Below are 13,922 nucleotides of genomic sequence, written 5' to 3' on the forward strand. Positions count from 1 at the left end.
AGATCAGGCTAATGACATCAGATGACATGTGCTGAAACGCCCAGTTTTGTAGCAGACAATAATATCAGATATTCAAATAGTTAATCCTACCCAGAGAGATTAAGGCATATATAATGCAATCTTTTCAGAAGATGAATGTAAATAACAAATAAGCAGAAGAAAAGAATTAGAAAAATATTAAGAGAACTTCAGAAATTATGACCTTTAAAAGTAAATTCAGAGAACACCTAGATAACTCGAGAAAGGCATTCACACAGAAATCAGAACAGAGCCCTAAAAAGGCATTATTATTACTTCCTTTATTTTTTCTTCTGGTCAATTTATGGATAGCATTTTATTTTATGAACTTAAATTTCCTTGTATAATTGTGGCTTACATTTGGGATTTTAAAAATTCTCTGTTTGAAAAACTGAGTGAAATTTCTTCCCGTGTAAGTAGTAGGAGTCTATTTTTGACAAAATCAAATTAGAAAACACATCAATTTGGAAACATTATTCAATCAGTTTGGAAATATTCTGTATTTTGGATGAACTGCTATATTGTCCAATGAGCTTTTCTCCCCTAAAGAAAAGGCAGTAATACCTACGAGGGAGAAAAACCTGGGAACGAATGTAGAACACCAGTAGATCTTACTATATTTAATAGTTGTTGCCTTTGATGCCAATAGGGATACAAAAGTGAGTAAGAAACAGCCTGACATGAAGAACCATAATAACCAAAGAGCAACTTACAAGGAGGGTCCAAGATACTTAAGAAACAAAAACATCCCAGGGAATTCAAAGAAGAGCAAGTCATATGTATTTGGGAAAGTCAGGAGAGCATTCATGACCAAGGGGTGCCCCCTATAATGTGCATTAGGTTCTAAGGGATGAGAACGATTCTTGTTTCAAATGATATATATTTGCTTTTTTGTAAAAGTTACCGCCCCTACTCTGAGTTCCTTGTGTTAATGGCTGATTCTTCTTCCAGAAAAAAATGTTCATACATGAACTAACAGATTACACATGAGTACATATACTCGGCAATTTTTTCAATACATTTTTAAATTAAGGCTTAGCATATACAGAAAAGTGCATAAATCAATGTGTAAACTAAATGCATTTTCCCACAGTGAACATACCAAATGTAACCTCTACTAAGGTAAGAAACAGAACATTACCAACCAGGCCAGAAGTCCCCCCACTTGTGCTTACCTCTCACCATTAATCTTCATCCAAAGATATACACTATCCTGAATACTATAAGCATGAGTTAGTTTTACTCATTCTCAAACTCTTTATAAATGGAAGCATATGGAAGGTACTCTTTTGTACCTTCTTTTGTACAGGAAGCCAAGCTTCCTATGCTCTGTATTGTGTTGGTATTTGTCCATGTTAATTTACAGAGCAGTTCATTCACATTGCTGAATTCCACTTTATGAATACTTAAGAATTTGTGCATTCATCCTACTGATGGACTGATGGACTGCTCCCAATTTGGGGCAATTATGAATAGTGCTCTGAATATTCTCTATACCCAATGTGTATACAACTTCTATTGAGCATCTACCAAGGAGTGGAACTCCTAATCACAGGGAATATATTTAGCTTATTAGAGCCTGCCAAACAATATTCCAAAGAGGCTATACCTGTATATATTCCCATTAGAAGTGTATCAGAGTTTGAGTTGCTACATATTCTAACATTTGGTGTCAGAAGCCTTTAAACTTTTAGAGATGCTGAAGGATGAACAGACAGGGCCAGACAATGTCAGGCTTTATAGGCCATAGTAAGAACTTTGGGTTTTCTTCTTCACATATAATGGCAAGTCATTGGAATGAGATGGTCTGATTATGTGTAGAGAATTGCTGTGAGGGACAAAAGTGGAAGCAGGGAAATCAGAAGGAAACAACTTCAACAGTCCAAACAATAGGTAATGGTGACTTGAAGTAGGCCAGCCAAGGCTAAGATGGTTTTTACCACAAAGTTTTGATTATATTTTGAAGTGTAGAGCAAAGAAGACTTGTCAATAGATTGAGTGTGGTATATGAGAAAAATAATGAAGTCACAAATGATTGAGGTTTGGAGCCTAGATTGATGGTATTCTAACTGGGAGAGGGAGGGAAGGAAAGATCAAGAATTCAGTTTTGCAGGGTGAAGTTTGAGATGACTATTATACATTCTAGTGGACTTGTCAAGTAGTTTATATATGTGGATTCATTTCTTGAGTCTGAAAGGCACTGAAGAAATTAATCTGTGATACAAACAGGAGGAATATAAGTTTTTTAAAGTTAGGAACAGTTTCATTTATCCCAGTTCTGAGTACTTAATGCAGTGCCTAATCACTGCTACATGTTAGTAAGTAACCCAAGCTTGAAAAGGAATATAATATTAGGCTTAAGAGTATAATGAAATATATCTTTGTGTTTCCTGTAATATTAGGAAAAGTGATTCCCTACAGCCTTTCAAGATAAAATGCAAGCCTTCACAAAAGTAAAATACCCAACTTTGCTATTCAAAGTATAATTCACTTAGTGTAACAAAAACAAAAGAAATATTCTTTTTACATTCCTTCAGAGTATATTCATCCATGTTATGAGCAGGGTTTCAGGTATGATGTTACACAGCAGTCACACATAATTCCTTAGTTGTTATTAAAGATCAATTTTCTGTCAGGCAAATATGGCAACTTTTCCTCTAAAATATTGCATTTCTAGCATAATATAAGAAACTCATGTTTAAGGGAAACAATTTTAAGAAAGAAAAATGATTCACAACAGAGTCAAAGATGTGATAATTGATTTGATATTATGGGTGAAAATTGTATTTTAGAAATGAGACTACAGAGAGAAAACTAACCACAGGAAAAGAGCATGCTTCAAGATGTGGTGAAATGAAAGCACTGAGAACATCAAGGTTTCAGAAACTCACTTAGTCCAGCTTCTTCCTAAAGAAAATATATTTTCTTCAATGTTCATACACAGATATTAGAGTAAAGGCAAAGTTTCCATTTGCAAGACAATTCTAGAAAATATTTTGACCTCTAATAAGAAAGAATATTTTTATGAGGAATATTTTAGTAACATATTTAGACAATTTGCTAATAGAATGGTAACTATAAAAATAAGGAATTGATAAAACTGTCCCAAAATAGAGTCAGGTGCCTTTTAGTAAGTGGCTTTAAAATTCACCTGGCTGTACTATTCTGATTTTTTTAATTAAAAACTGTAGTCAAGTTGAGGATACCACAGATAAAGTTTAGTATACTCAGTATAAAGGCAAGTGCAATACTAAAAAACCACATTCTTTAATAAAGTATTTCAATAATTTTGTTGGACATACCTCTTTAAAGCATGGAGAAGGGTTTCTGATTTGTTCTAGCATTGCCCACTTAACCGTTGCTTGTCTAATGTTTCCATCGTATTCTCGAGAACTCTGTGTGCCACTGGGAGTGCCTCTAGACCGTTCATATCCTGGTTCATTAAAATAAGGCTCAGCTACTAATATAAGGGACTGAACAGACACCAACACCTAAAGAACAAAGAAATAAAGAAAAGTCTTAACAGGACATTTTTACTTCCAGTAAACTGGTATCTTCGCCAGCTAAAAGTCCCTTTTGGTGTGCATTTCCACATAATTTTATCATCATAAATTGATGTTAAGAATTATGACACTGCAATACTTTTTTAAAGCAAATTTAAAAAGATAGGATCTTATATATTTATATATATATTATATTCCTCAATCCTTAAAAATAAAAATAGGTATGAAAAATCCTGTTTCCTGAAACTGTAACAAAACATTTGTTTATAAACATTGCAAACCAATTTAACATTACTGTGCTCAAACTGTCCTTAAAAAGCATAAAGCTAATTATGCACTCCTAACAATATTCAATTGTAAGGAAAACAATGCTTGAAGCAGTCTTTATTTTTATTCCAAGGAAAATTAATTTGCACACTATCACAAAAACCTGTAAGCTTTCATTGGCAAGATGCCATGGCTCTAAGACCACCTCTGACCTGCCACTTACATAACAGAAGGCCTGTTTCTCCAGATGTAACAAATATTCAGAGATCATTTTTATATTGCTAGCTAATATACTTAGATAACTAGCTATTATAATATCTTTGGAGGTAGGAAAACATTAGATACCATATGGCACTTCATAAGAGAAAAAGATTAATAGCAATTACACTTTCATTCAGAAAGATGAGTAAACAATGACAAGGGTATGCATCTAGAAGTCAAAGGATTTATTTTCTTAGAAAATTTTAAAAATGGGAACTTGAACTGAATATGACTTGAGAACAGAAAAGGGTAAATATGACCTGGAGTGAACATGTTATAGAAAGCATGGTCAACTATAGAAAAAAAATTTAACGTGTATAATTCTGAGGCAAAGTTCTCATATTTTTAAAACTCTCTGACACTACGTGTATGCTGGAAAGAAAGTGATTTTCCTCTGGCTATATAGTTTCCCCTAATGCAAATCTTGACACTTCTGAAATAATCTTTCAGGGCATAGTTATCAGTTTCTTCCCTCTTCTTTTAAATATTCTTCTTCTATTAATAAGAATAAGATATGATCCCCATTTTTCTTCAAAGGCAGAGAAAGAATTTAAGTTAAAAATCATCACAAATCTAGAACATAGGACTCATATATTTAACCTCATCTCCCAAAAGACAAAATATTTTTAAAAATCTGAGACATTTGTAGCTTGGATTAATACTTAGTCTATGGGCACACACCTGATCATCTACATTTGCTCTCTTACAACACTAAACTATGTTTTCTATCTTTATCTTGCATCTACCTACCACTTCAGCATTTTATTTAAAAAAATAAAATAAAATAAATAATAATAATAAGGGAGAAATGTGGGATTCACATATAAATCAAGTATAAAATCAAACGAATATTCATATTTGACCTGATTGTTTATAGTTCATAATGCATGACCAAAACCGAAAGTTTCTGTGATGACTGCCCCTGTACTGTTCACCATGTAAGAATTTATACACTATGTAAGAATTTGTTCACCATGTAAGAAATTGTTCATTGTGCTTCAGAAGATCGGAGACTGATGAGAATTAGGCTGGGGTGGATTAATGATTGTGCATTGAGTAGTCTGTACAGAATTCTATTGTTGTTAACTGTTAACAACCAATTGATCAATAAATATGAGAGATGCCCTCTCAAAAAAAAAAAATCTGAGACATTTGTAGACTTAAACAATTTAAAGATTACTTCAGATTCATAGCATATTTGATCAAAACAGCTACACCAAATAAAGGAAATATAAAGAATATATGTTTTGTGTACACAACAAAGAAAAATACTTTAGAGAAATAAATTTGGGTATAACTTAGTGTCTGCTAAAAGAAAAAAAATAAAATGGATTTAAAAGTTTGCATTTGATAATTTATTAGCAGAGATCAATATTTCTTGAAATTACATTCAAAGAGTAATTTATATCATGAATTCTTTTATCACTGGATGACATTATCATGTATTTACATTTTAAAGGCATTTTCTATTTACTGTTTAAAACATTTACCTTTCAGAGGCATATAAATGCCACTTTTTCTTCAGTGAACTCAGCTATTTAGGAGTTACAATATTCATTTCACAGAATTTCTGGAGCCGTGGATTATCTGACCCATTTAGTCATTTTGCTTTAGAGCACACTTTACTGTAGCCCATAAAACAATAGGCATAAACAAACAGAAAATTAATAAATCCTGGGGAAAAAAGGATTTCTCTTTTTTAAAAGGATGTTATTTTCACTATTCAAAAAAAATAGGATATATCTAGCTCTGAGAAAGTGTATATTAAGTGAGAGACAACAGTAGGCAGAGTAATTTATCCCCTCAACCTTTTTTTTTTAATTAACTTTTTTGGTATAATTAATCTACTGTTACATCAGGAACATTATATTTACTAGACTCCCCCCTTCACCAAGTCCCCCCCACAAAACCCATTACAGTCACTGTCAATCAGTGTAGTAAGATGCTGTAGAATCACTACTTGTCTTCTCTGTGTAGCACATCCCTCCCCTTGCTCCCCCACACACACTATACATGCTAATCGTAATGCCCCCTTTCTTTTTCCGACCCCTTGTCCCTCCCTTCCCACCCATCCTCCCCAGTCCCTTTCCCTTTGGTAACTGTTAGTCCATTCGTAGGTTTTGTGTTTCTGCTGTTGTTTTGTTCCTTCAGTTTTTTCTTATACTTCACACATGAGTGAAATGATTTGGTATTTGTCTTTCTCTGCTTGGCTTATTTCACTAAGGATAATACCCTCTAGCTCAATCCATGTTGTTGCAAATGGTGGGATTTGTTTTCTTCTTATGGCTAAATACTACTCCATTGTGAAGATGTATCACATCTTCTTGATCCATTTATCTACCGATGGACACTTAGGTTGCTTCCATTTCTTGGCTATTATAAATAGTGTTGCAATAAACACAGGGGTGCATCTGTCTTTTTCAAACTGGGAAACTGCATTCTTAGGGTAAATTCCTAGAAGTGGAATTCCTGGATCAAAGGGCATTTCTATTTTGAGCTTTTTGAGGAACCTCCATACTGCTTTCCACAGTGGGTGAACTAGTTTACATTCCCAACAGCAGTATAGGAGGGTTCCTGTTTCTCCACAACCTCACCCAACATTTGTTTGTCTTTTGGATGGCGGGGTTCCTTACTGGTGTGAGGTGATATCTCGTTGTGATTTTAATTTGCATTTCTCTGATGACTAGTGATGTAGAGCATATTTTCATGTGTCTGTTGAGCATCTGAACTGTTGTTCAGCTCCTCTGCCCATTTTCCTTAATTTTTTTAAATTTTATTTTGTTATCATTAATCTACAATTACATGAAGAACAGTATGTTTACTAGGCTCTCCCCTATCCCAAGTCCCCCCCACACACCCTATTAGTCACTGTCCATCAGCATAGTAAGATGTTGTAGAATCACTACTTATCTTCTCTGTGTTGCAAAGCTCTGCCCTTTCCAACACCCCCCCATTATACATACTAATCATAATGCCCCCTTTCTTTTTCCCTGCCATTATCCCTCCCTTCCCACCCATCCTCCCCAGTCCCTTTCCCTTTGGTAACTGTTAGTCCATTCGTGGGTTCTGTGATTCTGCTGCTGTTTTGTTCCTTCAGTTTTCCTTAGTTCTTATACTCCACATGAGAGAAATCATTTGGTACTTGTCTTTCTCCGCCTGGCTTATTTCACTGAGCATAATACCCTCTAGCTCCATCCATGTTGTTGCGAATGGTAGGATCTGTTTTTTTCTTATGGCTGAGTAATATTCCATTGTGTATATGTACCCCATCTTCTTTATCCATTCATCTACTGATGGACATTTAGGTTGCTTCCATTTCTTGGCTATTGTAAATAGTGCAGAGATAAACAGGGGTGCATCTGTCTTTTTCAAACTGGGAAACTGCATTCTTAGGGTAAATTCCTAGAAGTGGAATTCCTGGATCAAAGGGCATTTCTATTTTGAGCTTTATGAGGAACCTCCATATTGCTTTCCACAATGGTTGAACCGATTTACATTCCCACCAGCAGTGTAGGAGGGTTCCCCTTTCTCCACAACCTCGCCAACTTTGTTTTGTTTGTCTTTTGGATGGTAGCCATCTTTACTGGTGTAAGGTGATATCTCATTGTGGTTTTAATTTGCATTTCTTTGATAACCAGTGATATGGAGCATCTTTTCATGTGTCTGTTGGCCATCTGAATTTCTTCTTTGGAGAACTGTCTGTTCAGCTCCTCTGCCCATTTTTTAATTGGCTTATTTGCTTTTTGTTTGTTGAGGTGCATGAGCTGTTTATAAAATTTGGATGTCAACCCCTTATCAGATATGTTATTTATGAATATATTCTCCCATACTGTAGGATACCTTTTTGTTCTCCTTATGGTATCCTTTGTGGTACAGAAGCTTTTTAGTTTGATGTAGTCCCACTTGTTCATTTTTGCTTTTGTTTCCCTTGCCTGGGGAGATATGTTCATAAAGAAGTTACTCATGTTTATGTGCAAGAGGTTTTTGCCTATATTTTTTTCTAAGAGTTTTATGGTTTCATGACTTACATTCAGGTCTTTGATCCACTTCAAATTTACTTTTGTGTATGGGGTTAGACAGTGATCCAGTTTAATTCTCTTACATGTAGCTGTCCAGTTTTGCCAGCACCATCTGTTGAAGAGACTGTCATTTCCCCATTGTATGTCCATGGCTCCTTTATCGAATATTAATTGACCATATATGTTTGGGTTAATGTCTGGAGTCTCTAATCTGTTCCACTGCTCTGTGGCTCTGTTCTTGTGCCAGTACCAAATTGTCTTGATTACTATGGCTTTGTAGTAGAGCTTGAAGTTGGGGAGTGAGATCCCCCCTACTTTATTCTTCTTTCTCAGGATTGCGTTGGCTATTCGGGGTCTTTGGTGTTTCCATATGAATTTTTGAACTATTTTTCCAGTTCGTTGAAGAATGTTGTTGGTAATATGATAGGGATTGCATCAAATCTGTATATTGCTTTGCTCTGCCCATTTTTTAAGTGGATTATTTGCTTTTAGTTCTTTGAGGTGCATGAGCTCTTTATATATTTTGGATGTCAACCCTTTACCAGATCTGTCATTTATGAATATATTCTCCCATACTGTAGGATGCCTTTTTATTCTATTGATGGTGTCCTTTGCTGTACAGAAGGTTTTCAGCTTGATATAGTCCCACGTGTTCATTTTTGCTTTTGTTTCCCTTGCCTGGGAAGATATGTTCATGAAGACGTCGCTCATGTTTATGTCCAAGAGATTTTTGCCTATGTTTTTTTCTAAGAGTTTTATGGTTTCCTGACTTACATTCAGGTCTCTGATCCATTTTGAATTTACTTTTGTGTATGGGATTAGACAGTGATCCAGTTTCGTTCTCTTACATGTAGCCGTCCAGTTTTGCCAATACCAGCTGTTGAAGAGACTGTCATTTCCCCATTGTATGTCCATGGCTCCTTTATTGCATATTTATTGACCATATATGTTTGGGTTAATATCTGGAGTCTCTATTCTGTTCCACTGGTCTGTGGCTCTCTTGTGCCAGTACTAAATTGTCTTGATTAATGTGGCTTTGTAGTAGAGTTTGAAGTTGGGAAGCGATATTACCCCCACTTTATTTTTCCTTCTCAGGATTGCTTTGGCTATTCGGGGTCTTTGGTGGTTCCATATGAATTTTTGAACTATTTGTTCCAGTTCGTTGAAGAATGCTGTTGGTAATTTGATAGGGATTGCATCGAATCTGTATATTGCTTTGGGCAGATGGCCATTTTGACGATATTAATTCTTCCTAGCCAGGAGCATGGGATGAGTTTCCATTTGTTAGTGTCCCCTTTAATTTCTCTTAAGAGTGTCTTGTAGTTTTCAGGGTATAGGTCTTTCACTTCTTTGGTTAGGTTTATTCCTAGGTATTTTATTCTTTTTGGTGCAATTGTGAATGGAATTGTTTTCCTGATTTCCCTTTCTAATGGTTCATTGTTAGTGTATAGGAAAGCCACAGATTTCTGTGTGTTAATTTTGTATCCTGCAACTTTGCTGAATTCCGTTATTAGTTCTAGTAGTTTTGGAGTGGAGTCTTTAGGGTTTTTTATGTACAATATCATGTCATCTGCATATAGTGACAGTTTGACTTCTTCTTTACCAATCTGGATTCCTTGTATTTCTTTTTTGTGTAATTGCCGTGGCTGGGACCTCCAGTACTATGTTGATTAACAGTGGGGAGAGTGGGCATCCCTGTCTTGTTCCCGATTGCAGAGGAAAAGCTTTCAGCTTCTTGCTGTTTTGTATGATGATGGCTGTGGGTTTATCATATATGGTCTTTATTATGTTGAGGTACTTGCTGTCTATACCCATTTTGGTGAGGGTTTTTATCATGAATGGATGTTGAATTTTATAGAATGCTTTTTCAGCATCTGTGGACATGATCATGTGATTTTTGTCCTTCTTTTTGTTTATGTAGTGGATGATGTTGATGGATTTTCAAGCGTTGTACCGTCCTTGCATCCTTGAGATGAATCCCACTTGATCATGGTGTATGATCCTTTTGATGGATTTTTGAATATGGTTTGCTAATATTTTGTTGAGTATTTTTGCATCTATGTTCATCAGGGATGTTGGTCTTTAATTTTCTTTTTTTGGTGGGGTCTTTGCCTGGTTTTGGTATTAGAGTGATGCTGGCTTCAAAGAATAAATTTGGAAGTATTCCTTCCTCTCCTATTTTTTGAAAAATTTAAGGAGAATGAGTATTATGTCTTCTCTGTATGTCTGATAAAATTCAGCGGTGAATCCATCTGGACAGGGGTTTTGTTCTTGGGTAGTTTTTTGATTACCACTTCAATTTCATTGCTGGTAATTGGTCTGTTTAGATTTTCTGTTTCTTCCTTGTTCAGTCTTAGAAGATTGTGTTTTTCTAGGAAGTTGTCCATTTCTTCTAGGTTTTCCAGCTTGTTAGCATATAGATTTTCGTAGTATTCTGTAGTAATTTTTTGTATTTCTGTGGGGTCCGTCGTGATTTTTCCTTTCTCATTTCTGATCCTGTTGATATGTGTAGATTCTCTTTTTCTCTTAATAAGTCTGGCAAGGAGTTTATCTATTTTATTTATTTTCTCAAAGAACTGGCGGTTGGTTTGAATTTTTCTATTGTTTTATTGTACTCAATTTTATTTATTTCTTCTCTGATCTTTATTAAGTCCCTCTTTCTCCTGACTTCGGGCTTCATTTGTTCCTCTTTTTCCAGTTTCAACAATTGTGACTTTAAACTATTCATTTGGGAATGTTCTTCCTTCTTTAGATAGGCCTGGATTGCTACATACTTGCCTCTTAGAACTGCCTTTGCTGCATCCCACAGAAGTTGGGGCTTTATGCTGTCGGTGTCATTTGTCTCCATATACTGCTTGACCTCTGTTTTAATTTGGTCATTGGTCCATTGGTTATTTAGAAGCACGTTGTTAAGCTTCCATGTGTTTGTGAGCCTTTTTTTTTTCTTTGTATAATTATTTTCTAGTTTTATGCCTTTGTGGTCTCAGAAGTTGGTTGGTAGAATTTCAATCTTTTTGAATTTACTGAGGCTCTTTTTGTGGCCTAGTATGTGATCTATTCTGGAGAATGTTCCATGTGCACTTGAGAAGAATGAGTATCCTGCTGCTTTTGGTTGTAGGTTTCTGTAGATGTCTATTAAGTCCATCTGTTCTAGTGTGTTGTTCAGTGCCTCTGTGTCCTTACTTATTTTCTGTCTAGTAGATATGTCCTTTGGAGTTAGTGGGGTGTTGAAGTCTCCCAGAACAAATGTATTGCATTCTATTTCCTCCTTTAATTCTGTTAGTATTTGTTTCACATATGTTGGTGCTCCTGTATTGGGTGCATATATATTTTTAATGGTTATATCTTCTTGTTGGGCTGACCCCTTTATCATTATATAATGTCCTTCTTTATCTCTTGTTACTTTCTTTTTTCTGAAGTCTATTTTGTCTGATACTAGTACTGCTACATCTGCTTTTTTCTCCCTATTGTTTGCATGAAGTATCTTTTTCCATCCCTTGATTTTTAGTCTGTATATGTCTTTGGGTTTGAGGTGAGTTTCTTGTAAGCAGCATATAGGTGGGTCTTGCTTTTTTATTCATTCTGTTACTCTGTGTCTTTTGATTGGTGCATTCAGTCCATTTACATTTAGGGTGATTATTGAAAGATATGTACTCAGTGCCATTGCAGGCTTTAGGTTTGTGGTTACCAAAGGTTCAAGTTTAGCTTCTTTACTATCTAACTAACTTAGCTCGCTTATTAAGCTATTGTAAGCACAGTCTGATGATTCTTTCCCTCCCTTCTTATTTCTTCTCCTCCAATCTTTATATGTCAGGTGTTTTATTCTGTTTTCTTTTGTGTTTCCTTTGACTCCTTTTGTGAGTAGTTGATTTTATTGTTTTTGCCTTTAGTTAGTATTTGGTTGGTCTGCTTTCTTTGCTGTGATTTTATTTTCTATGGCAACATCTATTTAGCCTTAGTAGTGCTCCCATCTAGAGCAGTCCCTCTAAAGTACCCTGTAGAGGTGGTTTGTGGGAGGCAAATTCCCTCATCTTTTGCTTGTTTAATTGTTTAATCCCTCCTTCATATTTAAATGATGATCATGCTGGATAAAGTATTCTTGGTTCAAGGCCCTTCTGTTTCATTGCATTAAATATATCATGCTATTGTCTTCTGGCCTGTAAAGTTTCTCTTGAGAAGTCTAATGATAGCCTAATGGTTTTTCCTTTGTAGGTGAGCTTTTTAATCTCTCTGGCTGCCTTTAATATTCTGTCCTTGTCTTTGATCTTTGCCATTTTAATTATTATATGTCTTGGTGTTGTCCTCCTTGGGTCCCTTCTGTTGGGAGTTCTGTCAGCCTCCATGGTCTGAGAAGCTATTTCCTCCCCCAGTTTGGGGAAGTTTTCAGCAATTATTTCTTCAAAGACACTTTCTATCCCGTTTTCTCTCTCTTCTTCTGGTACCCATATGATGCAGATATTGTTCCATTTGGATCGGTCACACAGTTCTCTTAATATTCCTTCATTCCTAGAGAGCCTTTTATTTCCCTCTGCCTCAGCTTCTCTGTATTCTTTTTCTCTGATTTCTATTCCATTAACGGCCTCTTGCCCCTCATCCAGTCTGCTCTTAAGTCCTTCCAGAGATTGTTTTATTTCTGTATTCTCCCTCTGTACTTGTTCCTTTAGCTCTTGCATATTTCTCTGCAGATCCATCAGCATGGTTATGACCTTTATTTTGAATTCTTTTTCAGGGAGATTGGTTAAGTCTATCTCCCCATGCCCTCTCTCGGGGGTTGTCTGGGTAACTTTGGACTGGACCAAATTCCTGTGCCTTTTCATGGTCATAGAGGTAGCTGTAGGCAGGCAGCATGTGTGTCAGCTGGGAGAACAAAGTCCTTTCCTGCTTGCTGGTCACCTTGCCCTTCTCTGCTGCCTGTGTCAGTTACCTGCACTCCTCTTGCAATTTCCAGGTTAATCCCCTAAGCTTCTGTGGGTGGGGTCTCCGTCAGAGTACCGCAGAGCCCTGCAGGGTGTGGCAGGCACCCCAAGTGTGCTCTCTTGTGAGAGCAGCCCACCCACCAGGCAGCTGTGTGCTGGCTGTGCCCTTTGCTTCTGGTCCGGGTGGCTGTGTGCTGGGCTGAGATTCTGGGTGGCTGCTGGGGTCGCGGGTACTCCCGGCTGCTCCTCTTCTGTCATCGCCGGCTCCCGCGGGCCACTCCCAGGCCCCTCTGGCGCCGCCGCAGCCAGTGTGTGTGGGCCACTACTGGGCCACTCAGTCACTGCCGCTGCAGGCTCGCACAGGCCACTCCTGGGCCGCTTGGTTGCCACCACCACTGGCTCACGCAGGGCACTCCTGGGCCCCTCTGACGCTGCTGCTGCCAATGCATGTGGGCTGCTCCGCCACTGCCACCACCAGCTCACGTGGGCCGGTACTGGGTTACTTGGCTGCTGCAGACTCGCGCAGACTGCTCCAGTGTCCCTTTGGTGCCACTGCCCCCAGCGTGCGCAGCTGCTCTCCCGCTACTGGCCCGGTGTGTCAGGGTCCATGCCAGTTGGGGGAACAACTGGCAGGCTGCTTATCACCATGAGGGGCTTCAGAGCTGCACTGCCTCCCAGGTGGTTAGGTCACCCAGAGTTCACTGGGATTCCCAGGTGCTGTGCTCAGTGTGCCACGACGACTTTGCCCAGCTGTGAGGTCACTGTCCCTTTAAGAATTGCAAAAAGCACTCACTTTTCTTTTGTCCCAGGGACACCGGTTGCAGGGACCCGCTCACAGGTTTTGTTTTTCCGTTTCTCTAATATCCAGCACACTGTGCACCATGTGTCTGCGCTCCCGGTACAGACTACCAGAGCTGGTTGTTTAGCAGTCCTGGGCC

The 13,922-nt window shown here is 37.5% G+C and overlaps 1 protein-coding gene across 13 annotated transcripts in view; it reads right to left on the minus strand.

Moving 5' to 3' along the window:
* BIRC6 (baculoviral IAP repeat containing 6) overlaps positions 1-13,922 on the minus strand; it is a 268,324-nt gene that overhangs the window by 4,568 nt on the left and 249,834 nt on the right. For all 13 annotated transcript variants that reach the window (XM_073214568.1, XM_073214551.1, XM_073214548.1 and 10 more), the window contains one exon: positions 3,321-3,509. In XM_073214568.1, coding sequence (XP_073070669.1) covers positions 3,321-3,509 — 189 coding nt within the window. The remainder of the gene's footprint in view (positions 1-3,320; positions 3,510-13,922) is intronic.

The sequence above is a fragment of the Manis javanica genome, chromosome 1 (assembly GCF_040802235.1).
Source record: "Manis javanica isolate MJ-LG chromosome 1, MJ_LKY, whole genome shotgun sequence".
NCBI classification, from domain to species: Eukaryota; Metazoa; Chordata; class Mammalia; order Pholidota; family Manidae; genus Manis; species Manis javanica.